At 46.5% G+C, this 25,082-nt stretch overlaps 1 protein-coding gene across 1 annotated transcript in view; it reads right to left on the minus strand.

The window, feature by feature from the left end:
• nav3 (neuron navigator 3) overlaps positions 1 to 25,082 on the minus strand; it is a 292,679-nt gene that overhangs the window by 15,913 nt on the left and 251,684 nt on the right. Inside the window, 16 exon segments of the mRNA XM_065021393.1 lie at positions 103 to 174; positions 546 to 700; positions 888 to 1,123; positions 2,441 to 2,609; positions 2,845 to 2,940; positions 3,873 to 3,973; positions 12,509 to 12,511; positions 13,429 to 13,612; positions 14,710 to 14,863; positions 16,380 to 16,469; positions 16,940 to 17,112; positions 17,614 to 17,637; positions 19,232 to 19,252; positions 19,474 to 19,595; positions 20,244 to 20,355; positions 23,732 to 23,815. Coding sequence (XP_064877465.1) covers positions 103 to 174; positions 546 to 700; positions 888 to 1,123; positions 2,441 to 2,609; positions 2,845 to 2,940; positions 3,873 to 3,973; positions 12,509 to 12,511; positions 13,429 to 13,612; positions 14,710 to 14,863; positions 16,380 to 16,469; positions 16,940 to 17,112; positions 17,614 to 17,637; positions 19,232 to 19,252; positions 19,474 to 19,595; positions 20,244 to 20,355; positions 23,732 to 23,815 — 1,796 coding nt within the window.

The following is a 25,082-nucleotide window of genomic DNA, read 5'->3' on the forward strand; positions in this document are numbered from 1 at the left end:
CTGCTTGAATATGTTTTCTGTACAGGAAAAACAATATGTTCAAAGCAAAGAGCAAATTAAGCTTTTGAATGGTGGTTTGAGTGTTGGTGAAGGTACACATACCTGAAATTGTGGTGAAGCTCAAGGTTGGGAGAGGAAGACACTCCCTGGTTCATGGTTCCAATCACATACGGGCTGCAGACAAGACAGAACAATTATACTGAGGACAGTGCAGTTACGTACCAGGGCCAGGCAATAAGGATATTTACCTTTCACAACAGTGATTGTGCTTATCAGGGTACAGTAGGTAAACTATCTTGAATAGAATATGAATTGCATTATCTTGTAATGAGAAATGGTTGTTGGTATAGAATCCCCGTGTTCACATTAACTCTAACTGTTGCATTTGAGTTAAACACAATCACCCCCATCATCATCACCCCCACCACCACCATCACCATCAACACCACCCCCATCATCATCATCCCCACCACCACCATCACCATCATCATCATCACCACCATCCTATAGCGGCTAGACTTCCTTGCCGGTGGAGCTATACTCACCATTTGTGGTACTTGTAGTTGAGGAATCCGTTGAAGATGTCGCTGAGTGAGCCGATGTGGTGGAGGTTGTCCAGTATGACCACGGTGGGCAGCTCCGTCTCGCTCTCCTCAGTGTTGCACTGTTCTGCCAGGCTGGATAGGTACTGACGCAGGTCCTGCACAGAAACAACACACAGTGAGCTTAAAGATGTGGCCATTATACATAAAGTGAGTGTAACTTTGTCTTTGAAATAGGACCACTGTCCTTGATGCAGTACAGAGCCAAACGAGGAGATTTATAGACAAATATGCCGACTCCTTAGCGACTAGCTCCTTAATACTATTGGCTGAGCGTTTTCTTACCTTGCTGGATTTCTGGTCCACGTTGAAGCTAGCCAAGTTGCTCTCCGTGACCTTTCGACCAGACTTGGTGACAATGAACTCTGCCAGCTTGCTGGCCAGGAAGGACTTCCCGGTGCCGCTGGGGCCAGAGAGGATGATGCGGCGATGCTCCATGAGCAGGTTGAGGTATCTCTGGACGATGGGCTTGGGGATGAGGGTGTCAAATACCAGGCTGTCTATGCTGTTCTCCTTCACACCTGCAGGAGGAGAGATGTGATTGTCTGATGATACTAGGTGCTATAATCATACAGGATATTATCATGTTAACGGTATATAACATAGCCTCACAACCTGTGTTAGACTGAATACAATTCATGCCATTCTAAAACTAATGGAATGAATTGAGTTCATTCACTCAGGTAATAGCCCATAAAATATCATAATTAAATGCAGTGCGACTGTGCGATGGCTAATAAATGATGGTAACATAAAATAAATCATGAGAAATAGGAAGAGTTGATTATCGTTTATGGTGCAACTCTTTGGGACGTCAGGTGGCGTATGTGTCAAGCGTCTCAGAGTAGGAGCGCTGATTTAGGATCAGCAGAGTAACTATAATTCAGCTTCAATGACTGCAGAGTAACTATAATTCAGCTTCAATAACATCAGAGTAACTATAATTCAGCTTCAATGACTTCAGAGTAACTATAATTCAGCTTCAATGACTGCAGAGTAACTATAATTCAGCTTCAATGACTGCAGAGTAACTATAATTCAGCTTCAATGACTGCAGAGTAACTACAATGCAGCTTCAATGACTGCAGAGTAACTATACTTCAGCTTTAATGATTGCAGAGTAACTATAATTCAGCTTCAATGACTGCAGAGTAACTATAATTCAGCTTTAATGACTGCAGAGTAACTATAATTGACTGTTGATGGGAGCTTGGACACTACTCCTCCAGTGAAAACACAACTGTAATGCAGAGTGCTGACACAGGATTCAATGGCACCTAGTTCAGGCCTGGCCCACCAGATGTTTCTGCTGATGGCCACTGTTGTGACTATGGGAGAGAAGCGGCCATTACGACCACATAGCAGCCAGCATGCGAGTGAAATAAAGGAAGTGTTGTCTACTTTTTTTTAGCTCTGGTGAATAAAAATGGAAGCCGATGTTAGTCCATTTAATTAAAACATCCTTTGCCCCTTCAGGAGCAGTACATTGACTGAAGTGTCCGAAGTGCTTTTCAAAGTGCATGAGAGTATTGTCATGTCAGGATTAAGAAGCTTTTGGACTTTCTATTTAAACCTTCTGGGGTTCCATTTTGTCATGTTTGGAAATGTGCCATCCTATAGGTATAGGTGGGTTGTTCCTGCTCAGGTCTCATGGTCAAGACTCAAGGCCCTTCCTCTATATCTGTGCTATTTTGATTTAATAAACTTTATTATCCCACCAGAGGGAAATGTGTTTGGTCATGTCCTTAAAAGGATGTAGGACGTACAGTAATACATAAAACACACAACAATAGAAACAGTGAAATGCATCATGCCGTTAGTCTGGGCCATCCTAGTACCTTTGAGGTTGACGCTGATGACGTTGTTGTCCCCCACCAGGTAGCCACAGGGCAGCATTTCAGGCAGTTCAGAGGCGTGGGCCCGCACCACATCCCCCATCCTATAGCTGACTATACTGTCTGAGTTCAGCCCCAGACTGGTCAGAGGGTCCACCCGGAACACGTACTCCTGGAGGGGAAGTGGACAAATTGAATTCTAAGATAAAGACACATTCTATCTAATATCTCAGTGTTTATCCATATGTCTCCACAGCAAAGAAATAGTCTGTCAATCATACAGACGAAGAACCATTTATCATGAGCTTTTTCTGACACAAAAAATGTAGTGCTTCATATTTGGTTTTTCGTCTGTAGGGTTCAGTCAGTGACTGATCATATGGTGAGCAGGGGGAAGGAGGTTTTACCTTGAATAATCGTCTGATTACTCCATCTAGCACATCCCACTTGGTCTTTCCGCTCACGCCGATGGAACCAATGAGGTACTCCTGGCTTTGCATACCCTGAGTGTACGATAGGGAATTAGAAAATGTAGCATGTCAGAGACATGAATGAAAATAAGTGACAAAATTGTTGTACCGAACAGTGACTTGAACTGAAATAGGTGCCCGTGTTTATTTTGGTTGCCGGTACTGTTTATATTAAACTAAGGTCCTGGTACTCGGCTCCGGTGAGCTCCTGCCCAAGTCAAGCGCTGGTACTGAAGCATCTGATTATACGACAGCATAAGATTCTCACATTGTTATTCTAGGCACCATATCTCATTAGCTTCCTTGGTCTTATTGGAGCCACTGTTGATTCTAGGCACCTATATCTCATTAGCTTCCTTGGTCTTATTGGAGCCACTGTTGATTCTAGGCACCTATATCTCATTAGCTTCCTTGGTCTTATTGGAGCCACTGTTGATTCTAGGCACCTATATCTCATTAGCTTCCTTGGTCTTATTGGAGCCACTGTTGATTCTAGGCACCTATATCTCATTAGCTTCCTTGGTCTTATTGGAGCCACTGTTGATTCTAGGCACCTATATCTCATTAGCTTCCTTGGTCTTATTGGAGCCACTGTTGATTCTAGGCACCTATATCTCATTAGCTTCCTTGGTCTTATTGGAGCCACTGTTGATTCTAGGCACCTATATCTCATTAGCTTCCTTGGTCTTATTGGAGCCACTGTTGATTCTAGGCACCTATATCTCATTAGCTACCTTGGTCTTATTGGAGCCACTGTTGATTCTAGGCACCTATATCTCATTAGCTACCTTGGTCTTATTGGAGCCACTGTTGATTCTAGGCACCTATATCTCATTAGCTTCCTTGGTCTTATTGGAGCCACTGTTGATTCTAGGCACCTATATCTCATTAGCTTCCTTGGTCTTATTGGAGCCACTGTTGATTCTTGGTCTTATTGGCACCTAGGCACCTATCTCAATAGCTACCTTGGTCTTATTGGAGCCACTGTTGATTGTGACCACAATGCGGACACTGCGCCCCTCTTTGCACCCTCATATCTCATTAGAATATCTGTGGTCAAACACAACTATCTATCAAGGGAAGAAACAATCTTGGGAAAAACAAAGTGTCTGAAAAAAAGAAAAGTAAAAACAAGAGCCTAAATTTAATATAGCTTCCTTCTGCCTGTTTGAAAGACACTGTCAGGCTAAAAAAGATTCTAGGCTCCATTAATCTAAACATTCTATTTTCCTCTCTCTCTGGTTTATTTACATTGAACTGGGAGGAAGGGGAACTACTTTGTATTCGGCTGGCTTGCTGGCACGCAGGCTCTGTGTAGGGGTGATAAGGGCCCTCTGCCACTCTGCCACTCGTCTTCCCATTGCTGCTCCCAACTCACCCCCCATCATTCTAAACAGCCATATCTCATTAGTTCTATTTTGGTCTTATTGACAGACGAGCCACTGGAGGATTCGAACAGCACCATACTCTCATTAGCTTCAAGGCCGGTTTAGAAGAGGAGCATACAAGGTTTAATTCTCTCTTAGGCACACACATCTCATTAGCTTCCTTGGTCTTATTGGAGCCACTGTTGATTCTAGGCACCTCTCCATTAGCTTCTTTCTGGTCTTATTGATGTAGATGTTATTTCCACTGTTGATTCTTGGCACCTGTGGTGATCTCATTAAAAGGACTTGGTCTTATTGTCTGGTCCGAACAGCGTGTTGGGTAACAGTAAAGATCTCAGATTCATAAGATCTATTAAGCGTGTTTGGGTAACCTATGTTGGGTAACAGTAAAGATAGGATAACGCTGTTGGGTAACAGTAAAGATAGGACACTGTGATTCTAGGTAACTATAAAGATTAGCTTCCTTTGGTCTTGTTGGGTAACCACTGTAAAGATTCTAGACAACGCAGCGTGTTGGGTAATCTCATTAGATTCCTTGGGTCTTATTAAGCCAAAGATAGGACAACGCAGCGTGTTGATTCTAGGCGTGTTGGGTAACAGTAAAGATCTCATTAGTTCCTTGGTCTTAACAGTTAGGACAACGCCAGCTGTTGGGTAACAGTAAAGATCTCATCAGCTTCCTTGGTTTATTAACAGTTGATTGTGACCACAATGATAGGACAACACAGCGTGTTGGGTAACAGTAAAGATAGGACAACGCAAACACAACGTGTTGGGTAACAGTAAAGATAGGACAACGCAGCGTGTTGGGTAACAGTAAAGATAGGACAACGCAGCGTGTTGGGTAACAGTAAAGATAGGACAGCGTGTTGGGTAACAGTAAAACATAGGACACAGCGTGTTGGGTAAAGATAGTAAAGATCTATCAACGCAGCGTGTTGGGTAACAGTAAAGATAGATCAACTTGGGTAACAGTAAAGATAGGACAATTGTGTTGGGTAACAGTTCTATTTTCCGTGTTGGGTAACAGTAAAGATAGGACAACGCAGTGTTGGGTAACAGTAAAGATAGGACAACGCATTGGGTAACAGTAAAGATGGACAACAAGGTTGGGTAACTAAAGATAGGACAACGCAGCGTGTTGGGTAACAGTAAAGATAGCAGCGTGTTGGGTAACAGTAAAGATAGGACACGGCCCTCTTAACAGTAAAGATAGGACAACAGCGTGTTGGGTAACAGTTAGGACCCACGCAGCGTGTTGGAAAACTGTTGGGTAACAGTAAAGATAGGACAACAATTAAAACAGTAAAGATAGGACAACGTTCAGCGTGTTGGGTAACAGTAAAGATAGGAGCGAGCGTGTTGGGTAACAGTAAAGATAGGACAACGCAGCGTGTTGGGTAACAGTAAAGATCTATGTTGGGTAACAGTAAAGATAGGACAAAGCGTGTTGGGTAACAGTAAAGATAGGACAACGCAGCGTGTTGGGTAACAGTAAAGATAGGACAACGCAGCGTGTTGGGTAACAGTAAAGATAGGACAACGCAGCGTGTTGGGTAACAGTAAAGATAGGACAACGCAGCGTGTTGGGTAACAGTAAAGATAGGACAACGCAGCGTGTTGGGTAACAGTAAAGATAGGACAACGCAGTAAAGATAGGACGTGTTGGGTAACAGTAAAGATAGGACTTGGGTAACAGTAAAGATAGGACAACGCAGCGTGTTGGGTAACAGTAAAGATAGGACAACGCAGCGTGTTGGGTAACAGTAAAGATAGGACAACGCAGCGTGTTGATAGGACAAACGTAACAGTAAAGATAGGACAACGCAGCGTGTTGGGTAACAGTAAAGATAGATCAACACAACAGTAAAGATCTGTTGGGTAACAGTAAAGATAGGACAACAGCGTGTTGGGTAACAGTAAAGATAGGACAACGCAGCGTGTTGGGTAACAGTAAAGATAGGACAACGCAGCGTGTTGGGTAACAGTAAAGATCTATTAACGCAGCGTGTTGGGTAACAGTAAAGATAGGACAACGTTGGGTAACAGCGTGTTGGGTAACAGTAAAGATAGGACAACAACGCAGCGTGTTGGGTAACAGTAAAGATAGGACAACGCAGCGTGTTGGGTAACAGTAAAGATAGGACAACGGCGTGTTGGGTAACAGTAAAGATAGATCAACGCAGCGTGTTGGGTAACAGTAAAGATCTATTAACGCAGCGTGTTGGGTAACAGTAAAGATAGGACAACAGCGTTGGGTTAGGGTAACAGTAAAGCGTGTTGGGTATAGTAAAGACACAGCGTGTTGGGTAACAGTAAAGATAGATCAACACAGCGTGTTGGGTAACAGTAAAGATAGGACAACGCAGCGTGTTGGGTAACAGTAAAGAGATAGGACAACGCAGCGTGTTGGGTAACAGTAAAGATAGGACAACGCAGCGTGTTGAGCGTGTTGGGTAACAGCGTGTTGGGTAACAGATAGGACACGCAGCGTGTTGGGTAACAGTAAAGATAGGACAACGAGCGTGTTGGGTAACAGTAAAGATAGATCAACAGCGTGTTGGGTAACAGGTAAAGATAAACGCAGCGTGTTGGGTAACGTGTTGGTGTTGGGTAACAGTAAAGATAGGACAAACGCAGCGTGTTGGGTAACAGGACAACGCAGCGTGTTGGGTAACAGTAAAGATAGGACAACGCAGCGTGTTGGGTAACAGTAAAGATAGGACAACGTAAAGATAGGACAGCGTGTTGGGTAACAGTAAAGATAGGACAACGCAGCGTGTTGGGTAACAGTAAAGATAGGACAACGCAGCGTGTTGGGTAACAGTAAAGATAGGACAACGCAGCGTGTTGGGTAACAGTAAAGATAGGACAACGCAGCGTGTTGGGTAACAGTAAAGATAGGATTAACAACGCAGCGTGTTGGTAAAGTAACAGTAAAGATAGGACAACGCAGCGTGTTGGGTAACAGTAAAGATAGGACAACGCAGCGTGTTGGGTAACAGTAAAGATAGGACAACGCAGCGTGTTGGGTAACAGTAAAGATAGGACAACGCAGCGTGTTGGGTAACAGTAAAGATAGGACAACGCAGCGTGTTGGGTAACAGTAAAGATAGGATCAACGCAGCGTGTTGGGTAACAGTAAAGATAGGACAAAAGATAGGACAGCGTGTTGGGTAACAGTAAAGATCTATTAGACAACAGCGTGTTGGGTAACAGTAAAGATAGGACAACAACGCAGCGTGTTGGGTAACAGTAAAGATAGGATAGGACAACAGCGTGTTGGGTAACAGTAAAGATAGGACAACGCAGCGTGTTGGGTAACAGCGTGTTGGGTAAAGATAGGACAAAAGATAACGCAGCGTGTTGGGTAACAGTAAAGATAGGACAACGCAGCGTGTTGGGTAACAGTAAAGATAGGACAACGCAGCGTGTTGGGTAACAGTAAAGATAGGACAACGCAGCGTGTTGGGTAACAGTAAAGATAGGACAACGCAGCGTGTTGGGTAACAGTAAAGATAGGACAACGCAGCGTGTTGGGTAACAGTAAAGATAGGACAACGCAGCGTGTTGGGTAACAGTAAAGATAGGACAACGCAGCGTGTTGGGTAACAGTAAAGATAGGACAACGCAGCGTGTTGGGTAACAGTAAAGATAGGACAACGCAGCGTGTTGGGTAACAGTAAAGCGTGTGTTGGGTAACAGTAAAGATAGGACAACGCAGCGTGTTGGGTAACAGTAAAGATAGGACAACGCAGCGTGTTGGGTAACAGTAAAGATAGGACAACGCAGCGTGTTGGGTAACAGTAAAGATAGGACAACGCAGCGTGTTGGGTAACAGTAAAGATAGGACAACGCAGCGTGTTGGGTAACAGTAAAGATAGGACAACGCAGCGTGTTGGGTAACAGTAAAGATAGGACAAAAGATAGGACAACGCAGCGTGTTGGGTAACAGTAAAGATAGGACAACGCAGCGTGTTGGGTAACAGTAAAGATAGGACAACGCAGCGTGTTGGGTAACAGTAAAGATAGGACAACGCAGCGTGTTGGGTAACAGTAAAGATCTATTAACGCAGCGTGTTGGGTAACAGTAAAGATAGGACAACGCAGCGTGTTGGGTAACAGTAAAGATAGGACAACGCAGCGTGTTGGGTAACAGTAAAGATAGGACAACGCAGCGTGTTGGGTAACAGTAAAGATAGGACCACGCAGCGTGTTGGGTAACAGTAAAGACGTTAATACAGTGAGTGTATCAAAGCTATTGGAGCCCCCATCCACAGAGAAGCAGTCTGAAACAATCCCCTGTGTGACACACTCCAGCTCAACTCCCTAACAACAACTCCCTAACAACAACTCCCTATCCTAAATGACTGGTCTCAAATGACAATGTAAACTGTTCCACTAAATCATCAGCCAGGAGAATATAATGTAAACTGTTCTACTAAATCATCAGCCAGGAGAATATAATGTAGAGTCACGGGGCTGTGGTGGATCACCTGACATGATGGTGTCTGTCATGTTGTAGAGTCACGGGGTTATGGTGGGTCACCTGACATGATGGTGTCTGTCATGTTGTAGAGTCACGGGGCTGTGGTGGATCACCTGACATGATGGTGTCTGTCATGTTGTAGAGTCACGGGGTTATGGTGGGTCACCTGACATGATGGTGTCTGTCATGTTGTAGAGTCACGGGGTTATGGTGGGTCACCTGACATGATGGTGTCTGTCATGTTGTAGAGTCACGGGGGTTATGGTACACCTGACATGATGGTGTCTGTCATGTTGTAGAGTGATGGGGTTATGTTGGGTCACCTGACATGATGGTGTCTGTCATGTTGTAGAGTCATGGGGTTGGTGGGTCACCTGACATGATGGTGTCTGTCATGTTGTAGAGTCACGGGGTTATGGTGGGTCACCTGACATGATGGTGTCTGTCATGTTGTAGAGTCACGGGGTTATGGTGGGTCACCTGACATGATGGTGTCTGTCATGTTGTAGAGTGATGGGGTTATGTTGGGTCACCTGACATGATGGTGTCTGTCATGTTGTAGAGTCACGGGGTTATGGTGGGTCACCTGACATGATGGTGTCTGTCATGTTGTAGAGTCACGGGGTTATGGTGGGTCACCTGACATGATGGTGTCTGTCATGTTGTAGAGTCACGGGGTTATGGTGGGTCACCTGACATGATGGTGTCTGTCATGTTGTAGAGTGATGGGGTTATGGTGGGTCACCTGACATGATGGTGTCTGTCAATGTTAGGGGGTCAGATGGTCACCTGACATGATGGTGTCTGTCATGTTGTAGAGTCACGGGGTTATGGTGGGTCACCTGACATGATGGTGTCTGTCATGTTGTAGAGTCACGGGGCTGTGGTGGATCACCTGACATGATGGTGTCTGTCATGTTGTAGAGTCACGGGGTTATGGTGGGTCACCTGACATGATGGTGTCTGTCATGTTGTAGAGTCACGGGGCTGTGGTGGGTCACCTGACATGATGGTGTCTGTCATGTTGTAGAGTCACGGGGTTATGGTGGGTCACCTGACATGATGGTGTCTGTCATGTTGTAGAGTCACGGGGCTGAATCACCTGACATGATGGTGTCTGTCATGTTGTAGAGTCATGGGGCTGTGGTGGGTCACCTGACATGGTGTCTGTCATGTTGTAGAGTCACGGGGTTATGGTGGGTCACCTGACATGATGGTGTCTGTCATGTTGTAGAGTCATGGGGCTGTGGTGGGTCACCTGACATGATGGTGTCTGTCATGTTGTAGAGTCACAGGGTTATGGTGGGTCACCTGACATGATGGTGTCTGTCATGTTGTAGAGTCACAGGGTTATGGTGGGTCACCTGACATGATGGTGTCTGTCATGTTGTAGAGTCACGGGGTGAATCACCTGACATGATGGTGTCTGGGCTGAATCACCTGACATGATGGTGTCTGTCATGTTGTAGAGCCACGGGGCTGAATCACCTGACATGATGGTGTCTGTCATGTTGTAGAGCCACGGTGCTGAATCACCTGACATGATGGTGTCTGTCATGTTGTAGAGCCACGGGGCTGAATCACCTGACATGATGGTGTCTGTCATGTTGTAGAGTCACGGGGCTATGGTGGGTCACCTGACATGATGGTGTCTGTCATGTTGTAGAGTCACGGGGTTATGGTGGGTCACCTGACATGATGGTGTCTGTCATGTTGTAGAGTCACGGGGTTATGGTGGGTCACCTGACATGATGGTGTCTGTCATGTTGTAGAGTCATGGGGCTGTGGTGAATCACCTGACATGGTGTCTGTCATGTTGTAGAGTGATGGGGTTATGGTGGGTCACCTGACATGACGGTGTCTGTCATGTTGTAGAGTCACAGGGTTATGGTGGGTCACCTGACATGATGGTGTCTGTCAAGTTGTAGAGTCACAGGGTTATGGTGAATCACCTGACATGATGGTGTCTGTCATGTTGTAGAGTCACGGGGCTGTGGTGGGTCACCTGACTGTCATGGTGTCTGTCATGGTGGGTCACCTGACATGATGGTGTCTGTCATGTTGTAGAGTCACCTGACACCTGACATGATGGTGTCTGTCATGTTGTAGAGTGATGGGGTTATGGTGGGTCACCTGACATGATGGTGTCTGTCATGTTGTAGAGTGATGGGGTTATGGTGGGTCACCTGACATGATGGTGTCTGTCATGTTGTAGAGTCACGGGGCTGTGGTAGATCACCTGACATGATGGTGTCTGTCATGTTGTAGAGTCACGGGGCTGTGGTGGGTCACCTGACATGATGGTGTCTGTCATGTTGTAGAGTCACGGGGTTATGGTGGGTCACCTGACATGATGGTGTCTGTCATGTTGTAGAGTCACGGGGTTATGGTGGGTCACCTGACATGATGGTGTCTGTCATGTTATAGAGTCACGGGGCTGTGGTGAATCACCTGACATGATGGTGTCTGTCATGTTGTAGAGTGATGGGGTTATGGTGGGTCACCTGACAGTACTGTGCAGCCGTCTTCATCGACCTCGCCAAGGCTTTCGACTCTGTCAATCACCATATTCTTATCGGCAGACTCAATAGCCTCGGTTTTTCGGATGACTGCCTTGCCTGGTTCACCAATTACTTTGCAGACAGAGTTCAGTATGTCAAATCGGAGGGCATGCTGTCCGGTCCTCTGGCAGTCTCTATGGGGGTGCCACAGGGTTCAATTCTCGGGCCGACTCTTTTCTCTGTATATATCAATGATGTTGCTCTTGCTGCGGGCGATTCCCTGATCCACCTCTGCAGACGACACCATTCTATATACTTTCGGCCCGTCATTGGACACTGTGCTATCTAACCTCAAACGAGCTTCAATGCCATACAGCACTCCTTCCGTGGCCTCCAACTGCTCTTAAACGCGTAAAACCAAATGCATGCTTTTCAACCGATCGCTGCCTGCACCCGCATGCCCGACTAGCATCACCACCCTGGATGGTTCATTGAATATGTGGACATCTATAAGTACCTAGGTGTCTGGCTAGACTGGAAACTCTCCTTCCAGACTCACATCAAACATCTCCAATCGAAAATCAAATCAAGAGTCGGCTTTCTATTCACAAATCCTCCTTCACTCATGCCGTGCTTACCCTAGTAAAACTGACTATCCTACCGATCCTCGACTTGGGGTGTCATCTACAAAATGGCTTCAACACTCTACTCAGCAAACTGGATGCAGTCTATCACAGTGCCATCCGTTTTGTCACCAAAGCACCTTATACCACCCACCACTGCGACTTGTATGCTCTAGTCGGCTGGTCCTCGTCATATTGGTCGCCAGACCCACTGGCTCCAGGTCATCTACAAGTCCATGCTAGGTAAAGCTCCGCCTTATCTCAGTTCACTGGTCACGATGGCAACACCCATCCGTAGACGCACTCCAGCAGGTGTATCTCACTGATCATCCCTAAAGCCAACACCTCATTTGGCCGCCTTTCGTTCCAGTACTCTGCTGCCTGTGACTGGACCTGAAAAATGCTGAAGTTGGAGACTTTATCTCCTCGCCAACTTCAAACATCAGCTATCCGAGCAGTAACCGATCGCTGCAGCTGTGTCTATTGGTAAATAGCCCACCCATTTTCACCTACCTCATTCCCATACTGTTTTTATACTGTTTTTTTTATTTATTTACTTTTCTGCTCTTTTGCACACCAATATCTCTACCTGTACATGACCATCTGATCATTTATCACTCCAGTGTTAATCTGCAAAATTGTGGTATTCGCCTACCTCCTCATGCCTTTTGCACACATTGTATATAGACTGCCCATTTTTTCCTACTGTGTTATTGACTTGTTAATTGTTTACTCCATGTGTAACTCTGTGTTGTCTGTTCACACTGCTATGCTTTATCTTGGCCAGGTGTTGCAAATGAGAACTTGTTCTCAACTAGCCTACCTGGTTAAATAAAGGTGTTCTCAACTAGCCTACCTGGTTAAATAAAGGTGTTCTCAACTAGCCTACCTGGTTAAATAAAGGTGTCACCTAAAAGACACCTGAAATGGTGAAATAAAAACATGAAAAAACCTAATGATAAAATAAAGAGTCACAGGGTTATGGTGGGTCACCTGACATGATGGTGTCTGTCATGTTGTAGAGTCATGGGCTTATGTTGGATCACCTGACATGGTGGTGTCTGTCATGTTGTAGAGTCACAGGGTTATGGTGGGTCACCTGACATGATGGTGTCTGTCATGTTGTAGAGTCACGGGGTTATGGTGGGTCACCTGACATGATGGTGTCTGTCATGTTGTAGAGTCACGGGGTTATGGTGGGTCACCTGACATGATGGTGTCTGTCATGTTGTAGAGTCACGGGGTTATGGTGGGTCACCTGACATGATGGTGTCTGTCATGTTGTAGAGTCACGGGGTTATGGTGGGTCACCTGACATGATGGTGTCTGTCATGTTGTAGAGTCACGGGGTTATGGTGGGTCACCTGACATGATGGTGTCTGTCATGTTGTAGAGTCACGGGGTTATGGTGGGTCACCTGACATGATGGTGTCTGTCATGTTGTAGAGTCACGGGGTTATGGTGGGTCACCACAGTTGATGTTGAGGTTGTTGACGGACAGGCTCAAAGCTGTGGCTCACCTGACATGATGGTGTCTGTGATATTGAGGTTGTTGAGGGACAGGCCCAGAGATTGGCGCGAGGAGGACGAGGATGTGCTGGAGGTCTCAGAGGGCGGCCGGCCCATCTTGGCTGGCGTGGCGGCTGGCGTGGTGCCTCCCGTCTTGAGCCGGTCATTTTCCGCTTTCAGCAGCTCGATCTCATTCTGCCCAATGACAGAGAATAAGCATCAGGAGGATACTCTAAATGACACGGTCGTTGTTTCCTGACAGATGATTTTCTAAACCATAGAAACAGAATTACCAGAATGAACATTCCCATTCAAGTCAATGTTCTGTGATGGGTGGACCAGCAACCGTATTGAGTGTCCTGTCTAGTCATTCATCTTTCTATGGTTATAACTCATCATGTAGGCCTATGCCACCTGTTGGGAGACAATGACGTCACCACAAATGGATGCTTTTAGAGAGCAATCCAGAAACTGAGCCCAACACGATGTAAAATAAAGTCATTCTACTGAGAGGTAAGCCGATTAGAAGAATATGGAAATTTCCTTACATTCAGACTGCCCATAGTTATCATTGTGGATCAGTATTAGCGTCATTTTTGGCTGTGAGAGCCCCTTTAATCTCAACAGAGCTCTTTGTACTGGGCTTTTCACAATCCTAAATCCCAGATTAAGGGCCTGGGTAGATTATCTACACATCTGAGGAGAGAGCGCTGACTTCTCCAGTTGTTGCCATTTTGTCATGGGAGTTGGCATCAACGGCCAAGCCACTGTCCCGAGATGTCACGAGATGCATTGTCATTGCTCTACCAGAAAGGTGATTGGGTGTATGGCACGGCCAGCCCCACCGACAGATAAACCTAATTAGTGGTCTGAGTGGTTATATTGTATGTTGACCACGGTGCCATCGCGGCTTGTTGGCTTCCCCCTGAACCCCCTGACCACCCCAGTCACTCCTGGCATGGCATCAAAGAGCCAGAACAATCCCCAAACGCTGCTTTAGCTCCCTAACTGCACAGTGTCACGGCCCACTGGCCCCTGGGAAACAGGTCTCTCTGGGTGCAACCCAATAATGTCTCCTCCTGAAGTTTTTTATTTTTTATTTTTTACAGCATAAACAATATACATACAGATAAAACAACAGATAAGAAATGGACTGGATTAGTGTTAAACAACAATATAAGGCTATATGTACAATTAGTGATTTGTTATATACACGTCAGTGCTAATTCACATTGGTGGGTCCCCCATGGTTTGGGTTGTGCATTCGTTTAGCAGGCTACCTGGTTCCTCACCTGCATACGGTTCATGGCCTCTCGGATCTGGTCCAGGTGGTGGGCGGAGCTAAGAGCCTCCAGGCGGATGTCTGTCAGCTTCAGTTCCTTCTCCCTCAGCTCGTTCTTCAGCTGCAGGATGATCTCCGCCTCCGCCTCCGTGCACTCACACAGCCTGCAAGGGGTCACACAGGGGTCACAGGGCTAGAAATACTACAAACAGGGGTAGTTACACATACAAGCTAGAAATACTACAAACAGGGGTAGTTACACATACAGGCTGGAAATACTACAAACAGGGGTAGTTACACATACAGGCTAGAAATACTACAAACAGAGGTAGTTACACATACAGGCTAGAAATACTACAAACAGGGATAGTTACACATACAGGCTGGAAATACTACAAACAGGGATAGCTACACATACAGGCTGGAAATACTACAAACAGAGGTAGTTACACATACAGGCTGGAAATACTACAAACAGAGGTAGTTACACATACAGGCTAGAAATACTACAAACAGAGGTAGTTACACATACAGGCTGGAAATACTACAAACAGGGGTAGTTACACATACAGGCTAGCAATACTACAAACAGGGATAGTTACACATACAGGCTAGAAATACTACAAACAGGGATAGTTACACATACAGGCTGGAAATACTACAAACAGGGATAGCTACACATACAGGCTGGAAATACTACAAACAGGGGTAGTTACACATACAGGCTGGAAATACTACAAACAGGGGTAGTTACACATACAGGCTAGAAATACTACAAACAGGGATAGTTACACATACAGTACAGTACAGGCATGGGGAGCGTCCACCGAGGGAACCTCAACCCCCGAGGGAGAGAACTCGGCTGAACAGTCAAAGAGGATCCATTGAAGTCAGTAGGAAACCGTTATGGCAGACATACTTAGAAAACACACAAACACATAGGTGGTACGGGGTCACACAGGGTTCAGGTGAGCATTGGGGATGAGTGAATCCTCCATCATAGGAATGGTCCATCTGGCCAAGCAAAGACAAAGATGGTGTCTGTCTACAGATCCAGTGTTGCTAGTACTGCTACCATGTAAGTCATTCACTACTATCAAACTCTGCAGGTCACAGCTGAGTTTACGATCTGAAATGGGGAAATTGACTTCAAAACCCACACCATGAGCATCACCCTCCGCGGCTAGGAAAGCCTGTCAGGGACCCTCCAAAGTAGTGAGGGCAAACCAACTAGCCAGCTGGCCCACACACAGCAGATGTGAATGAAACTAGCATGCTTCTGGCAAATGCATGGCCAGCTGAGGATATTAGCAAGATGGAGGAGCCTTCTGTACATGGCCAATTCACCAGCAGTATCAGTAAGCACGGAAATATAATATCATCTCCCATGACTGCTACAAGTGATTTTAATATTTGTGTACGCGGCTCACATTCTGGTGCATTATATTTTTGCGTCGTGGCCTGATTGGGGCCCTTTGTGAGAGAAAGGTTAAGTCCCAAAGAGCACCCTATTCCCTACATAGTGCACTACATTTGACCAGAGCCCTATGGGTCCTAGAGTGTACAATATAGGGACTAACGTGCCATTTGGGAGCCACCCAAAGATAAAAGCAGGCTGAGTTAAGATGATGAAAGCACTTCACACTCCCAACAGCGTGCCAGCCACACACGGCCTGTTACCGAGATCTGTGCTTGTAGACCACATGACCGTTTAGCCTTCTCTTTGACATCCAAATGGGGAGGGGCTTGCTATCACAAACGCACTTGTTACTGGACAGATAGACATGAAATGGAGAAACAAGGTGAACAAGAAGAGACATAAAAAAAGACTGGGTGAATTCAGAAGAACAACAACATTTGTGCCAAGACATGGACGCTGAAGTATGTGTTGTATGTAGATTGGGAGGTATCCTGTGTGTAATAATAATAATGAGCTGGGTGATTATATTTCTCCTGTTTCACACATGTACAAGTGTGTATTCATACATGTCTTAATGAGAAATGTGTTTTTTTGCATATCCCAACTCCTCCTGAGACATCGGGGGGTAGGGTCACATCCAGGGTCAGCCATTATCAACAGTGACCCTGGGGCAATTAGGGTTAAGTGCCTTGCACAAGGGACAATCAACAGATTCTTCACCTTGTCGGCTCGCGGATTCGAACTAGCGACCTTTCGATTACTGGCCCAACGCTCTTACCGCTAGGCTATCTGCCATGTGTGTATATTACAGTATACTCACTCTGTGGTAGAGGCTGAGGAGAGTAGTGTTGGGAAGCTGTCCTGTCTGTTAGCATGCTGTAGCTTGGGCGAGGACGGCAGTGATGAGTCTGTCATCTCTTCGATGTCGTCGTGGGGAGACTGAGGCTTGTTGCCCTTCTTCTTACTGAAGGCCTGCTTGAACGAGCTCCGCAACTGCAAGAGAAACACCAAAACGTCAACATCGCCCATCTCTCCAACTGAACAGAGATAATTTCCTGTCAGGTCAGTGCTGTTCTTAGGCAACAGTCACCATCAGAGAGAGGGAACGCAAGGCAACTCAATCAAGGGCGAGAGAGGGATCCAATCAAGGGCGACTGTATGGAGGAGGAATGAGGAATGCAGGGAGGAGCCAGACTGTATGGAGGAGGAATGAGGAATGCAGGGGAGGAGCCAGACTGGAGGAATGAGGAATGCAGGGAGGAGCCAGACTGTATGGAGGAGGAATGAGGAATGCAGGGGAGGAGCCAGACTTTTTAAGGTCCTGGAACTAGAAACAAACAGGCAGTCAAAATGGAGGAAGAGGAGAGGGGGGGCTGTTTCCATGCCAAACAGTTGTAGAAGGGGAAAACGTTGAAGAACTGAGGAGGAAAGGAGAGGAGGAAGAGGAGGAGGTCACCACAGCATACGGACAGTAGACGCCTCAGTACAACTAACCTGTGCTGGGATGGAATCAGCCACCTGAGGATAGAACAATCACTACTGTTACCACAAGAACATGGCCCTCCACTGACCCACACATCATCACTACTGTATTACCGCTAGGGCCACCATTATCTTTAAAGGGGCAATCTGAGATTGGTACATCCATTTTTACACTTTCAAAGGAATGATATATATATATATATATTGATTTTTGAAGAATATAGCTTATAAATACCTAATGAGCTTTGTTCAACTGTCATACCCCAAAAGACCTCCCTTGCCACTTTAAAACTCCATTTAACTGGCAACTAGTTCCTGAGGTCTGAGGCATTTGCATTTTGGCACTCAGAGCTGAGCTGCCTCATATCTCTCCCTTGTTTGGAGGAGGAGCCCGAGCACAATCACATCATTTTCAGTGCGACTGCAGCCTTTCCCCCCCATGTCAAAGAACATCTGGAGCCACAATGGAGCCGGAAGAAGGAGACATTTTGTTTCCTGTACAAGTTGAAGAATGGATCCAGGGAGGGGAAACTGCACTTGATGTGTGTGTGTGTGTGTGTGTGTGTGTGTGTGTGTGTGTGTGCGTGCGCCCATGTCCCGCTCCCTGCTGTTAGTGATGCCCTCTTCAGCCAGATCACAGGCACTTCATTAACCTCTGAGCCACACACTTCCAGTGTTTCAGGCCACAGTGGCACAGAGGCAGATTTGATATGCAAATTAATATGAATAGCTGCATAAATAAGAAGCAGATTTTTATTTATGAGCGTGGGTTGAGCTTTTCTCTGGCTCAGAGTCTGGGAAGGATTGGGAAAGAGAATTGAGCAGTTGTAAAGATGCTGGTCGTACTCCTTGACGAACATTTAGCCGTTCATCATGGTCTGTTTCCCAGAAGAGATAGTATGGAGGTCAGATTGTATACTCCTCAAGTGGGGTTGTCTTCTGTACTGAATCTTATTATAAGAATGAGTATAAGTATGAGTAATTATTGAATGTAATGAAAAATTATTCAGAGGGTCCTTGCAAAATAGTAGTCATTAACCAGCAGGAACCTGTATTACCGGCAGAAAAACACAGGGTAGAGGGAGGATTTACACAAACGTGGATTTTGAATGAATGCGTTTCTCAAATAGGCTGTGTAATATTTTCTCCATGGGAGGCAGAAGTGTAACTGCACACAGAAGGAGAGGGGAAAGAAGCTTAATATTACGAGGAGAGATGGACTGTACGCTTAATCAAGTGGTACACTGACTGGGGGACTTAAGGCAACAAAGTGGGACAGCACTGATTCATTCTTAAATAAGTATCTGTCCCTTTCGGGTATATGGATCACATTAGGCACTATTTGAAATAGTGAATTAAGCCTTTAGTTGGTATTATTAACACATTTTATTAGGCTTTTATTTAGTGTTTTCTTCTTTACACATGAATGAGTACAGGAAACACTGAATGAAGGACTAATGACCGGCTGATACTATAGAATAAAGGTCCTATTTATCTACTTATATACACAATTATACACTTAGGAGATTAGTGCCCATTATGTGATCCTTGTACAAAAGTGTTACCCTTCTTTATCTCAGTCATTCACTCTGTCAGAGACATGCGAGAGGATGGGGGGTTTCATATTCACCTTGTTGCCTCTCTCTTTTCCCTGGCAGAGGGTTAGGGTTAGGGAGAGCGTGAGAAAAGGGAGTGGAATTACAAGTCACAGTTATGACAATGTATGACTTCTCAGTAGAAAGGAGTGTGAGACTGGCATGGTTTAGATGGTTCAGAGGTTAGAGTGAAGTGCACTGCATGGAGACGTCTATACGAGCCAAGAAACACCCCTCCTCTCCTTCTCCCGTGGGATTTCTTCACTCACTAACTTACCCAGCTCTTCTTCTTCTTCTTCTTGTCCTCTAGGTCTTTGGCGCTGCCCAGGGATGAGTGACTGGCTGCACTGTTGATGCTGGACATGCTCTCCGACGAGTGTTGCCGCCTAATCCGCAGGTCTGGAAGCACAAGACAACCCGCTTTTTTAGTACCTACCCAGTCTAACTCCCAAGCGCCAGGTGTTTGAGATCAACTTTCAAAGAGGGTGAACTTTCTAGAGTGGTGTATGGCTGCTCTGAACATTCTAGAGTGGTGTATGGCTGCTCTGAACATTCTAGAGTGGTGTATGGCTGCTCTGAACATTCTAGAGTGGTGTATGGCTGCTCTGAACATTCTAGAGTGGTGTATGGCTGCTCTGAACATTCTAGAGTGGTGTATGGCTGCTCTGAACATTGTAGAGGGGTGTATGGCTGCTCTGAACATTCTAGAGTGGTGTATGGCTGCTCTGAACATTCTAGAGTGGTGTATGGCTGCTCTGAACATTCTAGAGTGGTGTATGGCTGCTCTGAACATTCTAGAGTGGTGTATGGCTGCTCTGAACATTGTAGAGTGGTGTATGGCTGCTCTGAACATTCTAGAGGGGTGTATGGCTGCTCTGAACATTGTAGAGTGGTGTATGGCTGCTCTGAACATTGTAGAGTGGTGTATGGCTGCTCTCATGAGTAAAGAGGGACAGAGTTTGAAATGTGTGGGTCGATCAAGAGGAAGAGGTGCGGTTCTTGCCCACACTAAAGCGCATATGGAGTGTTCTCCTCTGGCGGCGCTACCTTTGTGTAGGTGGTCGGGGCCGTTGAGGGCCACTTGGATGGCTGTCTGGGCGTCTGTGTTCTGGGCTTTCAGCGCCTCGATAGTCTCTCTCAGCTCAGCCAGCTCCGACTCCTGAGGGAAGAGAAGCAGTGCCACAGATCAACCTCCACAGCACCACCACACCACAGACAATACCAACCTCCACAGCACCACAGACAATACCAACCTCCACAGCACCACCACACCACAGACCATACCAACCTCCACAGCAGACCATACCAACCTCCACAGCACCACCACACCACAGACAATACCAACCTCCACAGACACCATACCAACCTCCACAGCACCACCACACCACAGACCATACCAACCTCCACAGCACCACCACACCACAGACAATACCAACCTCCACAGCACCACCACACCACAGACCATACCAACCTCCACAGCACCACCACACCACAGACCCAATCCACCACCACCACACCACAGCACCACCACACAGCACACAGACAATACCAACCTCCCACAGCACCACCACACCACAGACCATACCAACCTCCACAGCACCAACCTCCACAGCACCACCACACCACAGACCATACCAACCTCCACAGCACCACCACACCACAGACAATACCAACCTCCAACCTCCACAGCACCACACCACCACACCACAGACAATACCAACCTCCACAGCACCACCACACCACAGACCATACCAACCTCCACAGCACCACCACACCACAGACAATACCAACCTCCACAGCACCACCACACCACAGACCATACCAACCTCCACAGCACCACCACACCACAGACCATACCAACCTCCACAGCACCACCACACCACAGACAATACCAACCTCCACAGCACCACAGACAATACCAACCTCCACAGCACCACCACACCACAGACCATACCAACCTCCACAGCACCACCACACCACAGACAATACCAACCTCCACAGCACCACCACACCACAGACAATACCAACCTCCACAGCACCACCACACCACAGACAATACCAACCTGCACAGCACCACCACACACACAGACAATACCAACCAACCTCCACAGCACCACCAAACCACAGACAATACCAACCTCCACAGCACCACCAAACCACAGACCATACCAACCTCCACAGCACCACCACACCACAGACCATACCAACCTCCACACCACACCACAGACACCACCTCCACAGCACCACCACACCACAGACCATACCAACCTCCACAGCACCACCACACCACAGACCATACCAACCTCCACAGACCACACCACAGACCATACCAACCTCCACAGCACCACCACACCACAGACATACCAACCTCCACAGCACCACCACACCACAGACAATACCAACCTCCACAGCACCACCACACCACAGACAATACCAACCTCCACAGCACCACCACACCACAGACCATACCAACCTCCACAGCACCACCACACCACAGACAATACCAACCTCCACAGCACCACCACACCACAGACCCAACCTCCACAGCACCACCACACCACAGACCCAACCTCCACAGCACCACCACACCACAGACAATACCACCACCACAAGACACCAACCTCCACAGACAATACCAACACAGCACCACCACACCACAGACAATACCAACCTCCACAGCACCACCACACCACAGACAATACCAACCTCCACAGCACCACCACACCACAGACAATACCAACCTCCACAGCACCACCACACCACAGACAATACCAACCTCCACAGCACCACCACACCACAGACAATACCAACCTCCACAGCACCACCACACCACAGACAATACCAACCTCCACAGCACCACCACACCACAGACCACCATACCAACCTCCACAGCACCACCACACCACAGACAATACCAACCTCCACAGCACCACCACACCACAGCACCACCAATACACCACAGACACCACAGACAATCCACAGCACCACCACACCACAGACAATACCAACCTCCACAGCACCACCACACCACAGACAATACCAACCTCCACAGCACCACCACACCACAGACAATACCAACCTCCACAGCACCACCACACCACAGACAATACCAAACTGCACAATTGAAAACAATTTGATTGCTTGATTATAGATATACTGCAGAAACACCATTTGGAGTCCCCAAATAATAACAAATGTGCTTTAGGTGAATAGACCTTTTTGTTCACTAATCCTGTTGAAAGAGAAACATCTTCATTTCGGCCAGGGGCACTATTCTCTCAATTCTCAATCCAAATAACTCAGTCAAATATTCCTGCCTCAAAAGCACACAGAGATAGACCATAAGCAGGTTTAAGAAGATAAGGTTTGGCAATAGAGTTTTACCCTCCGCCCCACCTGCTTGGATAAAACCTACACGGCTCCTCTATTAAACCCACATGATTAGATATAAGGCAACAGCGCTCCAATTCCCCCAAAACCACTGTGGGCTTGTGATAGGGTTTCAGTCTTAATTAAAAGTTGGGAGGGCGCAGGCGGCTTGCTTAACAAAGACGTCCCCTCTAGAATCGCTGGTTTAATTTATCCAGGATTAGGGCTGCCACAGCTCGTCAATGTTATGAGTAGGTTTTCCACGAGCGGGCGGACAGGCGGAAACGCTCACGTTTCATCACAAGGACGGCTTTACATTTACAACACATGCACCATTCTTTCACTGATCCTGGTTTTAGAGCTGGATGACGTTACCCTATCTGGGTTCTTCTCCCAGACCCTAATCCCACTCAAGCGCTGCCAATTACGAACCCGTAACAAACACTTCTGTCATCTCTAATGTGGTCTGACATCGGTCTATGAGTATAGCATCATTCAGTACACGCCCCTGAAGAAATAACTCTGCAGAGTATGGAGCGAAACCAATGTCCTGGATTAGGATACATGTGTGACAAGTTACATCTTCAAGTAAGAGGGGAAAAGGTCCCACACTAAACTTAAAGGAAAACCACACAAAAACTATCTTTTGGTATTTGTTTCATTAGTTCATTGTTGACATAGTCCCAAAATGTTTTGCTTGTCAGCAATAAAGTTGTGAGGATAGTTAACTTTAAGAATACAGAAATCATCCCTGCATCATGAGTTTTGCATCATATGACAATGGACTAATGAAACAAATACCAAGAGACAGTTTTTTGGGTGGAATTGTCCTTTAACATAGCGTCTAACGTAATGAAGCCTTCAACAAGAGGTCTATACACAAATCATTCATAAGAAAAAGTCATGCTGTATAAAGCGTGGTAAATGTGCCATGAGCACGACACAGGATGATTCTAAATGATTTAGGGTACGTTATGTAGTGCTTATGAAGGCCTTATGAATGCTCTATAAGTTACTGTTATTGTAAAGTGTAAAGGGCCATGGATTAACAGTGATGTACACAAACAGGCAGACTTCTCAGAGACGATGAAACACTAAAGCCGCGACTTCATACATGAGAAGGTATCTGGTAGCGGTGGGACGCAGCAACAGAAAGAGGCACGTACCTTTTGCTCAGCTGTCATGGTGAGGCTCGTTAGGCGACAGGTCATGTTCCCCAGGCTCTTCTCAAAGGCTGCCACCAGGTGAGCCTGCCAACACAGAGGTCAGAGTTCAACACCGACAACAAAAGCACTGGACGGGTCATTAAAGTAGGCATGAAGAGACAACGTTACATTTGCACATTTTCTGTCACATTTTCCTGAAGTCCTATAAATATACCATTCTCTGTAGGTGGAACAACCTTTTCACCAGGTGGATTCAAGATGATCCACAAACACACATTGAGCACACAGTGTGGCAAATCCATTGTTAGATAGCCACTTAAACATATAGAAGAAGAATCGATGCGACCTGAGGGTGTAGGCTATTTTTCTCTCTCGCCCTCTTCATGTCCCCTCGTGTTTCTCATGAGTCTCCCCTCTCCCCAGGGACCCTCAGCTCTGATAGACTGAGTCAAGTCTCCCCTCTCCCCAGGGACCCTCAGCTCTGATAGACTGAGTCAAGTCTCCCCTCTCCCCAGGGACCCTCAGCTCTGATAGACTGAGTCAAGTCTCCCCTCTCCCCAGGGACCCTCAGCTCTGATAGACTGAGTCAAGTCATCCCTCTGTTGAACCACCAGCGCTGACTGACTGGCTGGACGATCATGTTTATTTCTGTATCTGAACCAACACACTAGGAACATTCCCACTAGTTACAGCTTGCACTTTACCACGGCAACGCGGAGCCTGCTGCATTCTACCCACTCCCCCACTGGTCCAGGGTGAGAGCTTTGATGTGATGGACTGGAAGTTAAAACATGAGGTCCAGAGGAGACATGACGTACAGAACTACAGAAGAAGTGGGAGCTACACCACGTCTGCTCTTCTGAAAGATGTGAACCTTCACTTTCTCTGAAGACAACAGCAGCAGCGACAACAACATCCATGATTAGGACTGATTTTCACCAACTGGCCAACTGGTGATTTGAACATGCACAAAAACACAGCTGAACCCAGACCTAAAGCAAAGTGAAAAGTGGGCATATCTTCTTGTACACAGGTCAGGGAAGGTTTAGCATTGCTTTAACGGCGCCTGAGTTATTTTTTCACCTGAAGAAACACCGGCGACAAACTGAAGGGTGCCGAATGTTTAGCAGCATGACACCATCTGCTGCACTGAGCCTGATGGAAGTAAAGCGCCATGGAAATGGGATAGCACTGTGAGGGATAGTGTGTGTGTGTGTGGGGTGATAAGTCCTCACCTAGAAAATACAAGAATAGTAATTGTGTGTGTGCATGTGTGTGACAGAGAGAGAAACAGACAGAACAGTGTGAGCTCACACCCACGCAACTCCACAGCATGGAGCCTCAGACACCT

This window comes from Oncorhynchus nerka, linkage group LG8 (assembly GCF_034236695.1).
Source record: "Oncorhynchus nerka isolate Pitt River linkage group LG8, Oner_Uvic_2.0, whole genome shotgun sequence".
NCBI lineage: Eukaryota > Metazoa > Chordata > Actinopteri > Salmoniformes > Salmonidae > Oncorhynchus > Oncorhynchus nerka.